A 20595-nucleotide genomic window follows, 5' to 3' on the forward strand; every position below is an offset into this window, starting at 1 on the left:
TGATTACCCAGCCTGAATATGCACGTACTCAGATACTGCTGGGTCGCTGAAGTTAGAAAAGCAAAGCAAGATGATCAGTCTGTTCTGTCCAGGCTCCTTTTGTCTTTTGACATCTTTGACATTGCTCCCTGTCACTGCAGTCTATCCACATGAGCAGTCCCACCAGACAGAGACTTGCACCCTGCCTACACCCTACGAGAGCTGCCGCATCCCCATGGCAGGTTCACACCCCAAGCTGCGAGGGCTCGAACACCCTCCTCCTCCAGAGGAAGAAATCTCACCTCAGAGTCCCTAGCGATGAACTCCCAGTAACACAGGGAAGCTGTGGAAAAACTGAGGAGAGAAGGGTGATTTCCAGATGCATCCTTTTGGATGCCTTCCCACATTTTAAAGCAGATCACTCTGGATCAGATCATGAATTCTTACACAGAGTCACCAGAGAAACCAAGGACTTACTGAAACCTGGTGACTTGTCTTTACTGTCTAGATGGGATGAAATAGCAAGCCATCAGCAGGGCAGTGCCCCAGTGAGCCCAACATGTCCATGCTTCACCTCAGCAGAGAATACAGAGGACTTCTCTCTCCTTACCCTTGATCCAAGCCTGACTCCTCTTACTCTACAATGACCCACACAATTGAATGTAGGTATAGAAATGGAAGGTCAAAATGTCATTATGCTCTGAAGAGGGTTAAAAATAGCTTATAGGAAAATTCCTGTATGAAAATGAAGGGCCTGGTCTGCAGCAGGATAAAATAAATGTAAACTCTTTAATATCTTACCTAGAATGGTTTCATCTGTTCCAAAATGAGCCCGATAGAAGAGGACCATTTCAAGCCAATACACGTGATAGATGACAATCAGCACCACAACGAGCAGGATGGTTGCCCCCAGCCCACAGGCCAGCTCCACGGTGTACTTCGGTGCTACAACTGGGTCCAAAAAGAAAGAGAGGGTCAGGTTTAAAAACAGACTGGGTCTTCAGCTAGGCAGGAACAAGTTTGTGTCACATGCAGCCAAACATCACAAAGGAGCAGCCAGGAGCTAAGCTGGCTCTTTAGAGTAAGGTGGCTAAGGCAAGGCTCTCTAGCAGGATACAGTTATTAGGTCTAGTTTAGCTGGCAGAGCAAGTCATAGCACAGGCTGGACTTCTGTCTCTGAGCAAGATCCCGGGAGCAGCCAGATGGTAGAATGACCTGTTGATGGAAAAAACCTTCATAGTCCAAAACCAGCTCATGAACACGACCTTCTCAGCAGTATACACACTCTTGAGGCAACACAACTACACTTACTTCTGGGACAGCCAGATAAAGTTCATCTGCAGCAAAATAAAGGCAATGGCTACTTTTGTCGCTCCCCATCAAACAGACAAAGGTCTTGTGGCTTGTACCAGAATGATAGCAAGGATATAACTAGCCATGGCCTGATTGTTTTCTACCAGGAAAGAAGAATCAGAGTTTATTAAAGAAAAGTTGAAATGCTTGCAAACAAATAGGATAACCTGTGGACATCAAGCCAGAACATCACAGGCCCCCTCCAACTCATACATTGTCTGTCACACCACTACGGCTTTTTTGTACTAAGAACAGAAAATAACTCTTCTCACTGTATCCCTGGGCAACTCTCCAGGTGGCAGTTGACATGCACACTGGCAAACTGCACAATGGAAGAACAGCAGGGAGTGGAAACACCACCAAATTCCAATATTTAATAAGTTTCTAATAAAAGTGAAGTACAAAAAATAAAATGGAAAGAATTTATCAACTTTCATTAAGTGATGAGCAGCTGAAGTACGTGAGAAGGAGAGGGAAATAATCCAGAAAAAGCAAGAAATGTATGTAACCTAATGTAATGAAAGAGTTGGAGCCAACATATATAGCCACTTGCTAAAAACTCGAAGATAAGTGCTGAGGGGTCAGGTTCAGGCATTCTTAATGTTCCGATGCAAAAAAAGATGGGCTGCAGTGAGCTTAGCTCTGCCAGCAGCAGCTAGGGATTGTTCTTGGATTTTTCTGTGGAACAGAGCAGGAAGAAGGGGTTGTGGGTAACCACATCTGCTCAGAGAAAATCCAGTTAACTATCCAGGAGCAGATGGGGGAGGAAGAGACAGGATGGTACAGATGAGTCCACTAGAGAACAGCATTTAGGCACTGTTATATAAAGAATCTGAGTATTTTAGATTCACTTCTGCTACATGTACAAACATTATCACCCCAGAAGAATTATGTATGGAGTATGAACACACTGGCAGATAGTTTTGGCCTTACTTATGTGTTTGATCCATTGTTCCTTCCCAACAATTCAGAAGAGGCTTGTCTCAAAGTATGGGACTAAAAAAGAGGGAGGACAAGGATCAAGAAGAAAAAGACCTTCCAGTAAAGACCTGTGTGAGCCTTCCCGTGCTCGTAGGGCAGAGTAGGGGGAAGAAGGTGTCTGATATGACCTACACAAGGCAGGGCAGCATTCCTTATGGGTGAGGGGATGTCTGACTTACAGTAAAAGTAGGTGTTGAAGCTCTAGATGAGGTTGATAAGGAGGCAGAAAGATCCACCTTAACCAGGAAACCTCACATAGCCTTTATTACCGAGAGGTGGGTCTGGGAAACAGGAACAAAATCTTTGATGAAAAAAAGATGTAGGAAAAACCCACACTGAACAGAGCTGAATCAGTCCATACCATCCATGCTGAGGTGGCTGTATCTAGACTGAAGCATCATCACAGCAGGGAGTAAACCACAGAGCACCGTGGTTTGACCATCTCGTTCCCTGAGCAATGCCAGCATGTGCAGTGTGCCTTCTGGAGGATGCAACTGACACCTGTTGTGTCACCAAAACCCTCATCCAGTCAAAGTAACCTGAAATCATTTCAAGCAGCCTGTCCCCCTCAGGTCTGCTTGTGCTACATGGAGGGGATGAAGACCTACCCACCCCTCTCTCCTCCCAGGCACTTGACCACAGTACCCCATCTCAAAGAAGTAGTGCAGTATGACAGCAGGGATGCAGCAGTGTGTACAGAACAGACTGTGTTAGGCAAAAAGTCCTGATGGAATTCTTTGTTCCCTTACTGTTTTGCAGGGCAAGGCTCAAGGCAGGACCAACAGCCCCCACTGAGAACACCTCACTTCACACCCAGGCTCTGCAAGTACTTTACCTTTCATGTGCACTATGGCCTGGCTGTGGTCCTCGCCTTTGGCGTTCCTGGCATAGCAAGTATAATTCCGTTTTAACTCCTCTGGTGTGGCCTTTGCAACTGTTAGAGTCCTTATGACAGTTTTGTCATCAAAATCTCTAGTAATTTCACTGTAAAAGAAAAACTAGAGCATTACATATGAGAAACTGCAGCAAGTTCTTAGTGACAGATACTCTTTTCCCTGATATAACCTCTTTCTTTAAAAAGACCAAACCACATAAACTGATATTTATAAATCAATACGCACTTCAGATTTTAATACAGCTGCAGCCATTCCTTTATCTGATTTCCCTTAATAATTATTTTACCACTCAGAATTTTTTCATTGCAGCTGTGTCACATTGCCTTTTAGAGAAAATGGAAGTTCTTGCCTATAAAACGAGAAGATCTCAGGAACTCAAGATTCAGAGCTCACGTCACATTCCCCATGCAATCCTGGATGAGTCACTTTGTCTCTCTCTGCCTGAATTGACCATCTGCAAAATGGGGATACAGTATTTCCTTTTGACTTTCCTTTTTCTACACTGGTTTGCAAATCAACTGGGACAGTGACTGCCTTCCACTTGTAATTCAGCATCCAGCAAATGGGACTTTCATCCTCATTTGGGTCCTTCATGTCACTGAATCTTTATTCCTCCTAATCAATACTACATATAATACTACACTTTTGTTTTCAGCCCCTGTTTTCTTTCATTTTTATCACTTAGGCTATTTTGGAACATTCCTCTAAATATAATTGTCTGCCCCTGTTTCAGAAGTCCCACAATGGCACCAGCTACTGGCAGCACTACCAGGACCTGAACAAGGTTGTATTTTAAAGACAGATAAGAATAAGACTGATTAGTTGAAACTTGTTTACTCCTACAGCAGTGGAATGAAATAAAAATTACATCTGCAATAAGGAGCATCATAGCGCTGATGTGGTAGATACAGCCTTAGCTGACTCATTTATAAATGGGAAAGAAATCCCCATCAAAGGTGGCCACACAAGCTCAGAAAAGCCTATAAAGCTGACTAACAAGCAAGATCCACTCCCCCACTGGTAAAGCAGATCATAGAGTCAAAGACACAAACAAGAGACAACATAAGATCATCACCCATGATGATGTGAACTGGATAACAAAGCTCCCTCAAATCCTTCTGTAAGATATGAAACTGTCCAGGTCTGGAGGCCTTCTCCTCATGCTCATCACCATGCTCATCACAGCATGGTGTAGACACAGGGGTTTCTGATTAACAGGGAAGCAGGGGACTCAACACTCCCTTGGGACTGTCGCATGCCTATAGCCGCACCCCTCTGCGGGACCCAAGAGGGGATTAGATTCAAATGAAGGTTCACATTTTATGTTACCTTTGTGTGACTTTCATCTTGGGGTCTGTGATGTCATCTGTGTTTTTTCCATCTATGGTCCACCACACCTCAGTCCGGGAGTCCTTCAGGAAGGTGAAGAAAACCTCACAGGGCAGGACAAGGTCATCTCCTGGAAAGAAAGGACCAACTGTGAGGTATTGCAAAACAGGAATAGCGCCACCCTTATTTTGTGCTATCCAGGGATCCTACCAGCCTAAGCTCTGCCTCCCTTCAGGAGGGAATGAGGCATCCACTTTCTGACATCTAGGAACACTTTAACATCTCGGACATGATGATTTGTGACAGACACATAAACAGAAAAAAATATCCTGCCTTCTCAAATGTGTTACAAATTCTTTGACTTCACAAAGTGACCCACCCAAAGGGAGATGCTCCATGCCAACCACTTCCTTGGAAAGCCAGGCAGTGTTAATCATTCCCACTGCACAGGGGACAGATGCCAAAAAGCAAAGGATCAAGCTCCACAAGAGCATTTTGATGTAGGAACACTTCTTCAGGAATTTGACTTCTGCTCAAGATCAGACTTGGGAGTGTGAATATCTTTGTGATCAGCACATAAGTGATTTTTTCTTATAAAGTCATTATTGAAGAAGTCTGACCTTCTCAGCCTTAAAAGCTGTACTTTAAAGTGAAGATTCGGAGGCTAATCATCATCATTGGCACCACATTTATTACAGCAGCATAATGGCACACAATCCATTCAATATAGGGAATTGCTCCAAAGAGCTGTGAGTTGAAACTGATGGGGTGGGGGAAGGGGTTGGGTACCCCATTACCCAACACTGAGAGGCCAGCAGAAGGAGAGCTGTCACTAATTAGGAAGTAATCAGCCAAAAAGGGAGAGATGAGCAAGAAGTGGATAGAAGGCTGAAGCCACTGTGGGGGTGAACGAGGGAGGGTGGGAGCAAACCACAGCCAGGGCCAGGGCCAAGACAAGGTCCTATAGGAATTTTCCTAAGCAGCTCAGTGTCCCCATTTCATCTGCTTCTGCAGCTGCAGTCCTGCATCTCCATGCCTGAATATCTGTCTTTATTTATGCTTGCAAAAAAACAACTTTTAAAGCTGTGCTTTCCTATTCTGGCATCGAGAACTGGCATCCCACACTGTCTGCCAGGCAACTTGTGGCAGCTCGTGTGCTCTGTGAGGGAAAGCACTGGGGATGTGGTGGAAGGGGAGAGCTGCTGTGCCTGGCTGGGCCTCCCTGACCCACAGGCAGGGTGTCAGGGCAGCAACTGTAGGCAGCGAGTGTTGGAATTTACCTGCTTCCAGTTCGTACACAACTTTCTCATTTGGAGAGATGAACTGTGGTGGTAAGGCCCTGTTTGGAGATCCTGCAGGAAACAACAGAGAGCCCCCCACAGGGACCCAAACTTCATGAGAACCTGGAATCCTTGCAGCTTCATTCATGATGCACCCCACTGCACATTCCCCAAACTAACTTGTGATACAGTCCTGCTGCAGAGTTCCACGCACAGAGAAGTCTAATTCTAGCCCCCAAACTGAGGGCCAGATACAGATTTTGAGGCTTCTCTGAAGTTTAGGTAAGTTAGTTTGGGCCTCTCACATCCGAAGACCTCCATACCCCTCTCCTCTCCCACAAGGCATAACCTGTACCACTTTCTTTTTACTGCTGCTTTTAGAACCAAAATACAAACATCATTTCCTGTTGCAAATATTTAATTCAGCTCTTAAAGCAGCTGTTGCCACGGGTCTCAGAATGCATCCTACAGCTCACTAGGTTTTTAAGCTCTGTCTACAATTCCCTGGCAGGTAGGCTGAGCCCTTGTGCCTGGGACAGACCTGGCCAAGCAGTGGGTACCTGGAGCTCTGCCTGGGTGATTAACAGTCCCAACTTCAGCACACAAGGTTTTGAGATTCCAAGAAGATCAAGACAAGTTGGCTATAAAGGGACAATCCTACAAACAAAGATGAGCAAAGGGCACTGGAGACAACAATGAGCAGGAGTGCCAGGGCTATGCACTCACATGCCAGCAGAGGGTACCCCTGGCCATCTCATGGGCTGAACCTCACCAGCCTATGCCTGGCCACTCTCTGTGTTTGGGGGCATTTGATACGGTGGTGGGTAAGACCTCTAGTGCAACATGTTCTGGGAAGTCATACAAAGCTGACCCCAGCAAGAAAAAATACACCAGGTCAGTTGAGTAATGCAGATTGAACACAACCATAAATGGATCCTGCGACAGACTCTTCTAGCTGTTTTTACCACTTCTGCAGTTATCCACATGCATTTTACATATTTTAAAGTCATTCTTACCCACCACCTTCATCGTTATGGTTCTGGTGAGATTATATGTTCTTCCATGGTCCTTGAACGTCACAATACAAGTGTAATTCCCTTTATATGCACTGCGGACAATGACGATGACAAGCCTGGGCCCTTGGGGATATCGCTCAGAGAAGCCATCCACCAAGTTGCAGTTCTGGAGTCAGGCAGAAAAACACTTGAGTTTAGGATTCCAAAGTAAAAGACATTGGTTTAAATGCTACTACAAAGATCTGATCTTCAGCTATGAATATGGTACTTGGGATCGTGATGCAGATCAGACCTAAATACCATGAACTCTGAGCATGCTGGAATACAGACTGCTCTGTTCACCTTGAAAATGAAGTGATGAAGCAGATGACCCTAACAGTTTTATCCCACCTTAAACACAGGCAGTTTTATAAAAGAGAGATCCCTAATCCAGAAGCACCTTTGCAATTAAAGTGAGCACCTCAGCAGAGTGAAAAGTAAAAACAGACAGGAAGAAAATGATGATGTATTCACAAATGGATACTAAGACTAAGGGACATGTCCCCCATTGATGTCCATCTTTTGGGACTAATCAAGTTGCCCTGACTGACTTCAGCTGAGTCAAATTGGCAAATGGCAAATGAGAATCTGCAGTACAGAAATCTTAATAACTCCTCTCTTTCTGTCAGGCAAGGCAGGAAAACTCTGCCAAATACCAAGCTAGAGATCCCTTTTCAGAAAGGGGATATGCAGATAACATCTTGATTGTCATAAAACCCAAAGATGTGCACATTTTCTAAGAGATTATTTCTGAATGGGACATTTCCAAATCAGATACATCCTAATGGGGCAGTTTAAGACAGGGGTCATATACCATTTTTAATGATTTTTATTAGGCATGAGATGACTCGCTGTCTGAAAAATCACTTCCAAGGGGCTTTTTGTTTCATTCTGCTAATTGATTGCCGAGATGTGAATTTCAATGAATGATACAAGTAAAGCATTTAAACTACTGGAGTGAAACTGCTCCTCTTGGATACAAAAGTAAGTTTTTCCTAAAGGGTTTTCTTTTGGGTCTTTTTTCTTAATTATTTTTTAAATTAGCAGATATATTTGTTGACAAATTCTTTTATTATTAATTTCACTTATACAGAACCTTCTATCTAGAAAGCCAAAAGCACTTTCTAAGCAGTTACTAAAGAATTCACTCCCATAACTCTCTGGCTGTACATCCCCTGAGAATTCCTATTCTCTATTGACTAAATAGAGAATTTAGTCCTACCTAAGACCTAGAGAAAAACAGTGAGGTCCAATTTAATAAAATTGAGTGGTAATTCTGTAGGCAAGAGCCTGAAGATGGCTAGAGACAGTCTACTCATCAGAGCAGTATGGAGGGTGGAGTAGGGATGTCTTGATCTTCAGAAAAGAAGTTTGCTGAGTTGTGTCAAACAGGGTCACCCACAGGCCTTGCAGAGGCCTCATTTTCTGACCTCAGAGGATTTTAGAAAGAGTGTGATTTTAATTAACAGGCGGGGGGTTTTTTAAAGAGTGAATATGAATGATAATTTCCTTTACAGGGATAGTAAGAGGCTCAAACAGCAGGTCAGGCATACTGCCCATAACTGAACTGAGGCTCCTAAATCCCTGCAACAGTATTCTCCACTTGTGCATTCTGGCCAAAAAAGCTTCAGCATTAGTTCTCAATTCCCTTCCAAGAGCTGTTTTACCCTTGAACTCAATGGAAACAAAGCTCTTAAAATTAGTAAAGTTTCATTTGCAGCAGCATCACTGGGAAGACTCTCAAATACACCTCCATGACTCTCATGTCAACCACTGCTTTTTCACATACACCACTGCATTCCACCACTGCCCACGTAAGTCCTTCTTACCAAGTACCACTTGACAGTTGGTGTTACACTGGCAGGGTAAAACCCATCAATATCTGGACATATGATCTTCTGATTGGTGTGCTCCAAGTAGAACATCTCCTCAATGGGTTTTATCAAATGACTCACACAAGAGTGCTGGTCTTTCGGAACAACCTCCAAGGGAAACGCAACTTTGCTGCAGTAGGTTGTATTTCTAAGGACAGATAAGAATAAGACTGATTAGTTGAAACTTGTTTACTCCTACAGCAGTAGAATGAAATAAAAATTACATCTGCAATAAGGAGCATCATAGCGCTGATGTGGTAGATACAGCCTTAGCTGACTCATTTATAAATGGGAAAAAAACCACCATCAAAGGTGGCCACACAAGCTCAGAAAAGCCTATAAAGCTGACTAACAAGCAAGATCCACTCCCCTGCTGGTAAAGCAGATCACAGGGTCAAAGACACAGACAAGAGACAATGTAAGATCAAAAAGAGCTCTTGTGCATAGCAGATGCTATGTTCATTTTGTACCATACTCAGAGACACTTTTAATTTCCTAGAAGTCTGAATCTCATGAATCTTTGCCAAATTAGTGTGCAGTCAAAACATTACCCCTGCATCTGAAGCTATTTTTACTCTAGACATCCAGATCACTTCTTAATGGTGAGCGCCTGTGGATTTTGCCATGGGCTCAGCAATAATATTTTCACGGACACTTGCAGCAAGCAAGGAGGGGCACACTCATTAACGCTTGCAAGGCTCCAAGCATTATTGCAATGTAAATTGGCTCAGCACTGAGCGGTCCTATAATTGTAACATTCTTTTCCCATTAATGCTTATGCAAATGGTCGTCTCCCTACAGGAAGATCTGGTGCTAACAGCCTAATTTCCCCACCTCCACAGAAGTCCTTCGATTGCACTGAAGACAGGAGCTGTACCATACAACCTACCTGAGCATGCAGGTATAATTCCCAGTGTCATTGAGGAGAGCAGGCCAGAACCAAAGGGTATCTTTATCCTTACTGATGTGATTGTCCGGGAGACGATAATTAATGGGTTCCTCCAGATCCCGGTCCTGCGCGATCCTGTACCAGATCAGGGTTAAGCCAGCAGAATGGGCTGTGCTATAGTTGTACTTCAAGAAGGTCTCAAAAAGCGGGCATTTGATCTTGGCAGGTTCCCCATCATAAATCTGGATCTGCTTCATGGTATCCACACCCCAGTCATCGCAGCGTTCTGCAGCCAGGAAGAACAAGGTGCCTTAGCTTGCAAGTCTGCAGGAAAAAAACTGTTCTGTCCATGCTCCCCACAGCCCTCAGTCCTGTCTCCATTAAAGTCAGAGGTAAAAATATAGTGTTTTCAGTGAAACCAAACTGGGCTTTTATAAAGCAGAGCAAGAACACTGTGTTCATTTCTGGAGAACCTGCAAACCTCTGCTTTCATTTGTACACCTCCTACACTTCTTCCAAGCTATTTATCTCTCATCAGGACAACAGAATAGGATATTCCTGCACAAAACCAGGCTTCCTAGAGAGCTTCAAGAAAATGTAATACAAAAATCGTATGTGGGAAGATAAAGTTTAGGTGAAAGCAATGCCAGAGGTGTGTGTGCATCCATACACAATGGTAGGGAAGATGGAAATAGACGTGTTAAAATAAGAAGGGAGGGGAAAAGTAAAAAATCCAACACAAACATCAACCCTCCCCTAGAGCTATGGGTCACTGCCCCTGACAGAAGCAGCTGGGTTGTGGGTTCCAAAAGCAAGAACTGTCTTTTCTGTGATGGATTCATGTGACCCCTGTGCACACTACAGTAACATAAAGAGTACAAGTACTAATAAGTGACACAGAGCAACTGTTTATAGTGAAGTTTAAGAAGGGAGGCTGAGGGGCAGAAGAAACAGTATGGAGGACGCAGCAGCAGGTTCTCTTGAGAATTCCCAGGCAGTGCCCAGGTGCAATTCCCCAAGCACAGTTCAACAGGCTCAGTGTGGCTCACAGCAGACTTGGACTGACACAGAAATTGGTCAACACGAGAAAAAGCTGTACAGTGCCTTTTTTTTAATTCTTCTTTAAAGAATTTATTCTTCTCATTAGCAAATAGGTTCAGGACAAAAGCACAGTTCAAACCCAACTCCATTCTGAGTAGTCCTTTCCATTCAGTTCCTCCTACCCATCAGGATGTCCAGTCAGGAAGGGAGTCAGTGCAAGCAAAGCACGGTACCAGGGTATCAGCAAACCTGAGAGCAACCTGCACTGATACACCAACTGAGACACACGGAGAAGCTGCTGTCAGTGCATCTCCTGTCTCCCCACGCTGACGAGGCAGAGCACAGCATGGCACGCTTCCCAGTGCATCTCTTGTAGCTGCCGGGAGGCATTTGCTAGGGCAGCCTGACGTCTGAGAACCCAAAATGAGTCAAACAGGAGAGGGGTGTGCTGCCTGCAGCGGTCCCTGGGAGCAGTGTCTCAGCACATCACAGGCTTACCAGAGACGACACTGCAAAGCCTCTCCCATTTGCAGATATTAGAAGAACTCAGACCAAAAGGAAAAACAGAATACAATATGCTCTTTGAGCCAAATTCTTCTGAATTCTTCTGAACTGACTTCACAGGCCCAAAGCAGGATTTCTGGCATTTATTCTTCCTTAAGTAGACAGTGGGATGTAGCTTGGCCCCAAATTCATACTTAATTAAAAAAAGCAAAGTGATAAACCTTTGAGAAGATAGGCCTGCAGCACTTAAAGGCAGTGATGCTAACTCCTGTGGCTCAGCAATGGTTAGTCATGGGGAGGAGGAATCTGGGCCAGTAAGAATAGAAATGTTTTTTGGCGGGTTTGCACATAAATGTAAATGCAAGCTGCACTGCTCCTCCTGTGGTATTCTGAACACCCATATGACAGAGTGCTACTTCTGGAGGAAGAGAACGAATTGGGCTAGGAAGAGGCAGTGAAGCTACCCAGAACACAAATATTTGCCTGTAGGAACCCCAAACCCAAGTGGTTGGAGAGTGCCACAGCTTATTATCTAAAAAACATAGATCTTTCACAACCGCCCAGCATCTGTTGTAGTTTTATTTAAATGGGAAAGATTTTTAGTGATTTTTTTTCATACCATCACGTAATTTAGAGTGTGGGGGGACCCCCCCCCCCCCCATCTGAGCTGAATCAGGGAAAGACTGTCCCCAGCATCTTGGGACCTGCTGAAAAGGTGGGTCCCTTAAGTGAAGCATTCCGGGAACTTGAGAGACAGGAGATAAAAACAGGTGTGCCCCAGAACTCACCCTCTCTTGGTACCTGGGATTTGCTCACTGGAGCACTGCTGACCTTTGGAGCCTCTTCCCCGGGGACCAATCTCTCATTAGAGGTCTCACCTCCCAAACATCTTGCAGTTAAACCAAGACAGCATCACACATTATGGCTGCTACCATGGCCAGAGCCAAGGCTCATTCTGACAGACCAAACCATTGTTGGAAGCCTTGTACCATGAGAAGGTGTATGGTCGCCAGTCACCGCCATGATCGAGGCCAACTGGAACCAGTATGCTGCTTTATGCTGGTGGGGTCAAGCTACTGGATTAGGTATGGGCAAGTGTCCATACAGTGGTACTGAGACAAACGAGCCTGCAGAGACTGTCTGCTAACTGCACGATAAAGCATGGATTGCTACTCATGGAGAGGGGACTTTTTTGCTTGTAAAGAAAGGCTCTCCCTCTGGAAGGAGCAAACCCAGGTCTGTAAATCAGGACACCTGGGTTCTCTTCCTGGCACCTGACTTAGGCTGCATAAAGGCAAACTGTCCTTATTATTTCAAATGGCAGGACTGGGGAAGGAGAAAACTATATAAAACATTACAGTACTGAAATTCTTAGAGTCAAGATCAATGAAATTTGCAATCATGAGCAGCTCTTGCATTTTGCAACAGACCATAAATCAGCACTGTAAAACTACTTACCCGTTCTACCTGAATGAGTTATTGAAAATAAATACAACTATTTTATTTTTTTTCTTCCTACATTTCTCAAAAGCAATGCACAGGCCTTTTCTTCTTGGCTTGGGAAGAAGTGACTGTTATTGTTTTACTATAAGAGCTATACCTGGAGATTTTGTCTCAGAGCTGGCTAATTAGCCTGGCTTCAGGAACACTATCACAGCAAAGAGCCAGTGCTAAGGCTCCCCACATGCCCTTACCTGGAGTGCTGCAAGCTCTGAGCTGAACCCCAAAACCAGCATATAACTGTGCTGGTACTGAACAGCTACACCCAAACCACAGGAGCAGCCGTGCAGTGTGAGATCACAGGCTGTGTTTGCCACCTGGCTGGCAAGGATTCCTCCTGGCTGCCAGGGCAAAGACAACAAGTACGGCTCCGAGGGCTCAGGGAGCAATGCCGTGACCCAGCAGAGATGGAAGAAACACCCCAGGCTGCAGCAAGAGCTCCTTCAGACACAAAACACCAAGGACAGAAGTGGTGGTCCTTTGCACAGCTTCCCTTCTCCCTGTGCTGTGCTGACAGCAGTACTGCTATTTCTACTTTTTGGGGTGTTTTATGACCAAGATAGCTGGGCTCTGCCTGACATAACATGTGTGAGGACTGCAGGGTATCCCGCACACACACCTTTGTGAGCCTCTTGCTCCCCAGCTGTGAGGGTGCTCTTCTCCCTGTGCCAAACACAACCTCTGCTGTGGGGGCACTTCTACAGCAGACCCCAGCAGAATGATCAAACCCAGACAGCTGGCTGCACTCCACACACACACACAGAGGGGATGCTCACATTATTATTGCTATAATTTTATTGTATCCAACAGCTCCCTGCAACATTTTGTGTCCCTTCCACTATTTTAAGCTCTATTGGATATTCAGAGCCTATTTGCTGCTAACATCAGCATGCAGCTACTTGGATGTCAGCCTGAAATGGAGATAGCCTGAAAAAAATGGCATGACTTCACAGTGACCCTTCACTGGCATAAAGCAGCTACCACTATGAAAAAAAAATACATATACACACACATTGATATATCCTGACTCCAGTAACAATATTTGAGGGAGCACTGCAGAAAGAAGATGCAAGGATCCAGTTCTCATTGTGAGAAACAGCACTAACTTTTATGGTGCTGCGCCCTTTTGCAGCAACTCTCACTTGTTTTCACTGGCTAAGCCTAGGAAGCAAATTTCTTCTCTCTCGAAACATTTCATGCACAAAACAGCTGCTGGAGTTAAGAGCAGCTCCTGATTAAATCAAGTGAGATCAGCATTCATGCTGTGACTTCAGAGGTTTGCTAACAAATGGAAACCAGTGAGGAGATGGAACTATAGGTAACTCCATGGTCCCTTCCATGCTGTAGCAAATGGAGCACTACACACATACCTGAGGGACACAATAAAGTTCTCTAAAAATACACCATCCCACAGATGCATCTTCTTAGAAACACCTCTGCAAAACACTTCTGAAAGAAACCACCTTGCTCTCATTATCAATGAGGTGCATTGCAGATGCCTCAACTGACCCCTCTTACTGCTGAATGCTCTGCAATCACACAGCAGGGCAGCCTATGACCCATAATACCTACCTGTGACAGATAATGCAGGAAAAAGGCAAGAAATGTTTCTGCTTGCACAGCCCTGCTTTGGAAAAGGGATGAGGACTATACAGGGTGGAGGGAGGCTGAATGGTAGAAGGAACACCCCCGCCTCTCCAGCATTAAGAGACAAAGTGCAGGCAGAAGGCTGAGGGTAAGGATGCCTATCTTGAAATCGTGCCTTGACATAAAGATACGAGCAGGCTGTTGCACTCCTCCTTAATGCACACTGGGAACAAGGTGAACTGGCAAAGCTAACTCCAAGTGTCTTCCTTGCTTGGACTGTACGCTGCAAGCTGTGTTCATAGGGGTGTCTACTCCTGACACAAGGGATAGAAACTGCTTCTCTTACAGAAACTGAAAGATTTGTCCCATTTCTGAATCTGATGCTATGACACCCTTCAACACCAGGTATCCCAAAACAGACTCCTCAGAAGCCAAACAAAGCTGAAGAAAGCGGCTTCTCCAGAGGCAAAGTAGAAAATTAGAGGGAAAAAAAATAACGTTGCTCAGCTGCATAAAGATGAAAACAAACATTTCTGGAATCTTTCCCAGCCATTCACTTACTGCACTGATTTACCCTCTTCACAGAATCATAGAATCAATTAGGTTGGAAAACACCTCTGAGGTCATCAAGTCCAAGCTATGACCGAACACCACCATGACAACTAGACCACGGCACTAAGTACCATGTCCAGTCTTTCCTTAAATACCTCCAGGGATGGTGACTCTACAATCTCCCTGGGCAGTCCATTCCAATGTCTAATCACCCCTTCTGTGAAGAAATTCCTCCTAATGTCCAACCTAAACCTCCCATGATGCAGCTTGAGGCCATGTCCTCTCTTCCGGTCACTGGTTGCCTGGGAGAAAAGGCCAATGACCACCTGGCTACAACCTCCTCTCACGGAGTTGTAGAGAGTGATAAGGTCATCCCTGAGCCTCCTCTTCTCCAGGCTTCGGAACAGAGCTCCTGTGTGAATACAAACACCTGAGACGCACCTGCGGCACCTATTACAAGAATTCACACTCTCAAAACAGAGATGAAATTGGTTCAGCCATTTAGATTTTTCAAGAAAAGACAAACTGGATTAAAAAAAAATACCACAAAAAACCCCAGAGTAAAGCCACATCAAGAATGCTGTTAAATTTTGTCCACAGTTTGGCACTTTTGTGCAGACATTTTAAGTACTTCTATTTAAAAGAAAAATCTCAATCATCAAAACTCTACCAGCTCCACACCACCTCCACCCCTTCCCTCTCATAGGGCTACAAGCAAAGGCTTCTGTTAGTTAAAATTTCTATGAAGAAATAGTAAAGAGCCATCCTTCTGAGAGGTCATCTATCATGCTGGCACAAATTACCCTGTCATTTGCCAAATTGATGTGCCCTTCATAATCATCTCTAATTTTGGGAGGGGGCCTGCCTTGCACACAGACTGGGACTGTGCAGGACACGAAGCCATCAATGCTGCAAACTGAATGACCCTGCCAGTGAACGACCCCTGTCCTCCACACCAGTTCAGCTGCAGCATCAGATGGGGCTGCACTATCACAGAATGGTTTGGGTTCAAAGGGACCTTAAAAATTATCCAGTTCCAACCCCGCTGTCAGGAACACCATCCACTAGACCAGGATGTTCAAAGCCCCATCCTACCTGGTTTTGAATATTTTCATGAATGGGGTATCCACAGCTTTTCTGGGCATCCTGTTCCAGTGCCTCACCACCCTTATAGCGAAGAATTTCTTCCTAATATCTAATTTAAACCTACCCTCCTTCAGCTTAAAGCCATTACTCCTTGTCCTATCACGACATGGTCTCATGAAAAGTCCCTCTCCAGCTTTCTTGTAGCCCCTTTATGTACTGGAGGGGACTCTATGGTCTCCTCAGAGCCTTTTCTTCTCCAGGCTGAACAGCCCCAAGTCTCTCAGCTGGTCTTCACAGGAGAGGTGCTCCAGCTCTCAGATCATCTTTGTGCCCTCCTTTGGAGGAGGCAGCACTGCAGGTGGGGTCCGTCAAGAGCAGAGTAGAGAGGAAGAATCACCTTCCTTGACCTGCTGGCCACGCTGCTTCTGATGTGACCCAGGGCACAATTGGCACAATTGGCTTTTTGGGCTACAAGCCCACGCTGCTGGGCCATATCTCAACAGCTTCCTACTTTCTTTGTCTGCCCCTGCTGCATTATCTTAAAGCAAAGCTGGTATGAGTCAGCCTCCACCTGGGGAGTAAAGCAAGGCCAGTGGTTAGCTCGATGCACGAATCAGCATCAATAAGGCAGAAACAGCTGATCACGCAAAGCGATTAAGCGAGAATTAATCACTACTACCTTAAAAAAAAAATTTCCTCCCCACCATCTTTGAAGCTCAGTCAGTGAGAAGGAAGCAGAGGAAGCCAGGCTGAATGGAGGAGCTGCACTGTGGGCACAGGAGGTACCAGCTGTGGCCACCATCACGCGTGGGTGTGCCTTCCATTTATGCCAGTGCCAGGAGCACCCTCTCTGCTACCGCAGTTTTCCTTTCATACACCCACCCTGCACAAAACCACATCATGCTCCCTGGCTGTGTTTTCTGCTCAGTAGCTGAGTAGGGCAGCGTTCCCCATGCTGCCTGTATCCCATCTGACCATCTAACACAGTGGAGGAAGAGAAGCATGGAACAAAACAAATGAGATCTGCCCTTAACTGGGAGAAGAGGCACAGACCCAAACACGCTGAAATTGGTGGGAATGATACAAAACTAGGTTAGACAAAGCCAAGATCAGCTAGCTCTCACCATTTGCTCCCACTATTTCTGCAGCAGTGACAGTGGTCAGAGACTGACTAAAAACTGGTCACAGCTCAACTGCCTTGAGGCCACAGCTGCCTTGGAGGCTCGGCCTAGAAGCTGTGTGAACTCTGCAGAAATTTATAATCTGACATCCAGTGGAAACACATCAAAAAAGGCTTGTCATAACCTCACTGCCTTTCTCCCACTGCCTCTCCAGCAGAACAAGCAAGTGGAAGTGGTCCTGGCAGAAACCTCCTATCATAGCCCAGCCCCATCCATGTGGTTCTGCTGTGATGGCACTGGCAACATGGTCTTGCACTTCTCCCAGGTCTCACCATATCCATCTTGTTTTGCCACTGAGTTGTGATGACCCCATGAAAGTAGCTCCTCCGTATGCTGCACACAAGGATGGAGTCTCTCTCTCCCTGCCCAAGTGCTTTTATCATTTAAATAGGTAGGACAGCTGAGAAAGCGAGAAAAAAAAGTACTTTCTGTTGCAGAACGGCTGATCGTTTCAAAAAGCACTTGTACACCGTGGTTGATTAACTTCAGACCCTGAAAGTCTAGTTTAAACAGGTGTGACAGCCTGTCTCTCTGCCAAATTAATGAAAAACAAGCTGACTGCATAAACTTCTGTTGACTTCAGAGGAAGCAGCCAAGGCATGACATCCAAAAAACTGTATGGAGCCCAGAGCTTCTGACTCTGAATCGCCTTATCTCATCAAGCACAGCCTGTAACATGGGGTAGTTATTTGTGTCTTTTAAAACTCCTCCACAGTGAGCTTTATGCCTTCACTCTCTATCTGTGCATAAAGCTGTTTACTGTATGTGGCACAGAGTATTTTGGTTACCTCCAGCAACTGGGCCAAAAAAAAAAAATTATATTCAGATTCCTCTAGCAAGCTTGATACATTTTCCTGAAGGCTTTCTTTAAATTTGAGGTCAAAACGATAAAGGTAGGGGTATGAACTGCTTCCCTGAAGGATAAGAGGAGCAAATAGCTACTTTCCATTCCACTTCATTGAGAAAATTTTTCGTGAAGCAAAGAGCAGAATGGGGGAGGAGAAATACAGGAAACAGAACACCCCATTGCAAACTCATCAGTAGGAGAGGCAGCATGAAAAGAAGGTTTACCCAATTAGCATCACCACTGAGCTGTGCTCAAGCTGGCAGGGGCTCTTCTGTGTGCCTAAGACACCAAGCTGGGGCTTGACAAGGTCCAGGCCAAATTCCTGGCTCTGCTAACCCATGCAGCCTAGTTACTGTGTTTAGCCAGGTGCTCTGTTGCCTGCTTTAAAACAGAGTCGATGATTCTGCACTGTCCATCCACAGGGATGTCTGCATTACAAAGGTGCTGCAGCAACTGTCCTCTGGCAACGATAGAAACTGAAAAAACACAGCAGGCAATAAAATGCACTGCAAAGGTCTACAAGCCTGGCAGAGTCACTTGTGTGCAATAAAACATATGAGATTGGGCACACAACTGTGCAGCTGTGAGAGAGGGATGTGACAGATAAGGTGGGTAGGAGACAGGCCCCCGATGTCCCCTGATGCCCTATTTGATACACACAGAGGAGCAAAAGTGGCTATTCAATACCAAATCAGCAACACACCCAAAAAGGGCTGCCTTCCTCCACACATTTCTGCACTTGAATGCAGATAGGTCACATCACATTGACGCCTGCACAAAACTCACCCCTCACAACCTATTTCCTCAGCTGACAAGAAGCAGACTGAGGTCTTATCTCCTCAGTGGGCATGACTCTGGCTGGTGCAGAGGGAGGCTGGCAGCTGCACTTACACGTCTGCACCCAGGTCAGCTCTGCTCTGCAGGTTTTATCTTCATCCACTTCAGGGCTGTGCACCTTTCAACACCCTCGGTGTCAAATAACTTCATGCCCCCGAGTGCCATAAACTTCTACAATGACAGTAACTCACAGATGGGTATGGATGGTTATAAAATCATGTCCTAAATTAGGACAGCAAGAGGCTGAGATTGGAAGAGTAGGAGGAAGTCAGGAAATCCCAAGAGAAGATGATGGGGGAGGGATTTAGTGTCTTTAGAAAACAATAATGCAGTTAAATCTATTTTTCTTCTGACTTTACACACCAAAATAAGCTTCTCAGCTTCTGGGGCTGTCACAAATCATACGGAAAATAAGGCCACTGGAACCCCATCAGTAGAATAAGAGCTATATAGTAATAATCCTGAGGAGCTGCACAGGGCTTTCCATCTTCAAAGTGTTTTACAGACAGTAATTTATTAATCTGCAAATTTCCCCCGGCCACCAGCAACTGCTCTGCCTCTCTGCTCAGCGTGACACAGACACGAAGCACAGATCGGCCCTTGGGAGAGACGGCTCAGGCGGCAGCTCCAACCTCTGGAGCCTGACCTCTGTTTCTTTCTCTCTGAAGTTGCAAGTTCTCTGCTCCAGTCACCACCTGAATCCAGAAGCACTGGTGACATCTGGCACCTTGGAGCCAACTTCAGAGTGGACAAAACCAGTGCCTGAAAGCCTCTGATATCAGGGAGTGTAAAAGACATGCTCACAGTCCATTAAATAACAGTGGAGCCTGAAATAAAGCTCCCAGGACAGAACCTCCTGGCTGCCTTACAGCCACTGCCTGCCATGCTGGGGTGTCATTCTGGGTAGAAGCTGGCCCCAGTTGTGGGCTCATCCTACCACACAGCCTGTCTGAGAGTCTGAGAGTTCCCCAAGGGAGCTATCAGAGGCGTTCCTATGCAAACACGAGGATTCCTCCCACCCAAGCACTATTTATGCACAGCAGGTACCTGCTACCACTTTACACATGTCCTTCAGATAATCAGCATGAGGCTGCTCCTCCTCTCATGGCAGCAATATTCTTCTGCTTTTGCAATTCCCTAAGACAATACTCGTAACCATGACCCCGTCCCCAGCCCACTCCCTTCAAAAGCTGAGAAATCTTGGAGAGTAAGAGAGCAGCCTGGTTAGCAGAGAGAGGAAAATGGAACGAGGAGCACAACTACAGCTATATCTTCTACATAAGCCAGTATCTAACACTGGCTAGCTTTGTTCAGAAATAAGAACATAACATTATTCTGTATTCACACTGTTCTTTGTCCAACTGCTTTTTCATCTCTTTTAAGCCAGTGTATATTTATATGACTTCAGTAGTGCCAAAGAAATAATTTTAAGACAGAACTGGGTCCATTCGTTTTTGCAATCCCTCTCTGGATATCAGAACATCGAGTTCACTAAGCATCCTACAACACAAGTACGGAGCCTCATTTCCAACTTAGGGATGGCTTAGCTAGGCAATGAAAGCAAAAGACCCCAAACACCATTGCAAACACTATGCCAAAGGTCACAAGCAAGGAATTCAAACCCATGCACTGCAGATCATGTACATTCTCAAGACCAGAAAAGATCTACCCTCACATACAGTACGAGTGAATAGAAGACTCAGGCACCAATTCAGTCTCAGACTCCACATCTTTTACTCTACACTACTCAGATCACATTTCTTTCCTCGTACAGTTTGCACCTCCCTTCCGGCAAGTGATTTTGTTTCAGCACCAGCCTCCATA

General features: G+C 45.3%; 1 protein-coding gene across 6 annotated transcripts in view; it reads right to left on the reverse strand.

Annotated features, from left to right (window-relative positions):
• IL1RAP (interleukin 1 receptor accessory protein) overlaps nt 1-20595 on the reverse strand; it is a 50498-nt gene that overhangs the window by 10972 nt on the left and 18931 nt on the right. For all 6 annotated transcript variants that reach the window (XM_027685697.1, XM_027685698.1, XM_027685700.1 and 3 more), the window contains 7 exons: nt 9637-9922; nt 8703-8895; nt 6835-7000; nt 5819-5890; nt 4539-4668; nt 3149-3297; nt 781-930 (listed from right to left, as the gene is read on the reverse strand). In XM_027685697.1, coding sequence (XP_027541498.1) covers nt 781-930; nt 3149-3297; nt 4539-4668; nt 5819-5890; nt 6835-7000; nt 8703-8895; nt 9637-9922 — 1146 coding nt within the window. The remainder of the gene's footprint in view (nt 1-780; nt 931-3148; nt 3298-4538; nt 4669-5818; nt 5891-6834; nt 7001-8702; nt 8896-9636; nt 9923-20595) is intronic.

The sequence above is a fragment of the Neopelma chrysocephalum genome, unplaced genomic scaffold, assembly GCF_003984885.1.
Source record: "Neopelma chrysocephalum unplaced genomic scaffold, ASM398488v2 Primary Assembly neopelma1_69, whole genome shotgun sequence".
Taxonomy (NCBI): Eukaryota; Metazoa; Chordata; class Aves; order Passeriformes; family Pipridae; genus Neopelma; species Neopelma chrysocephalum.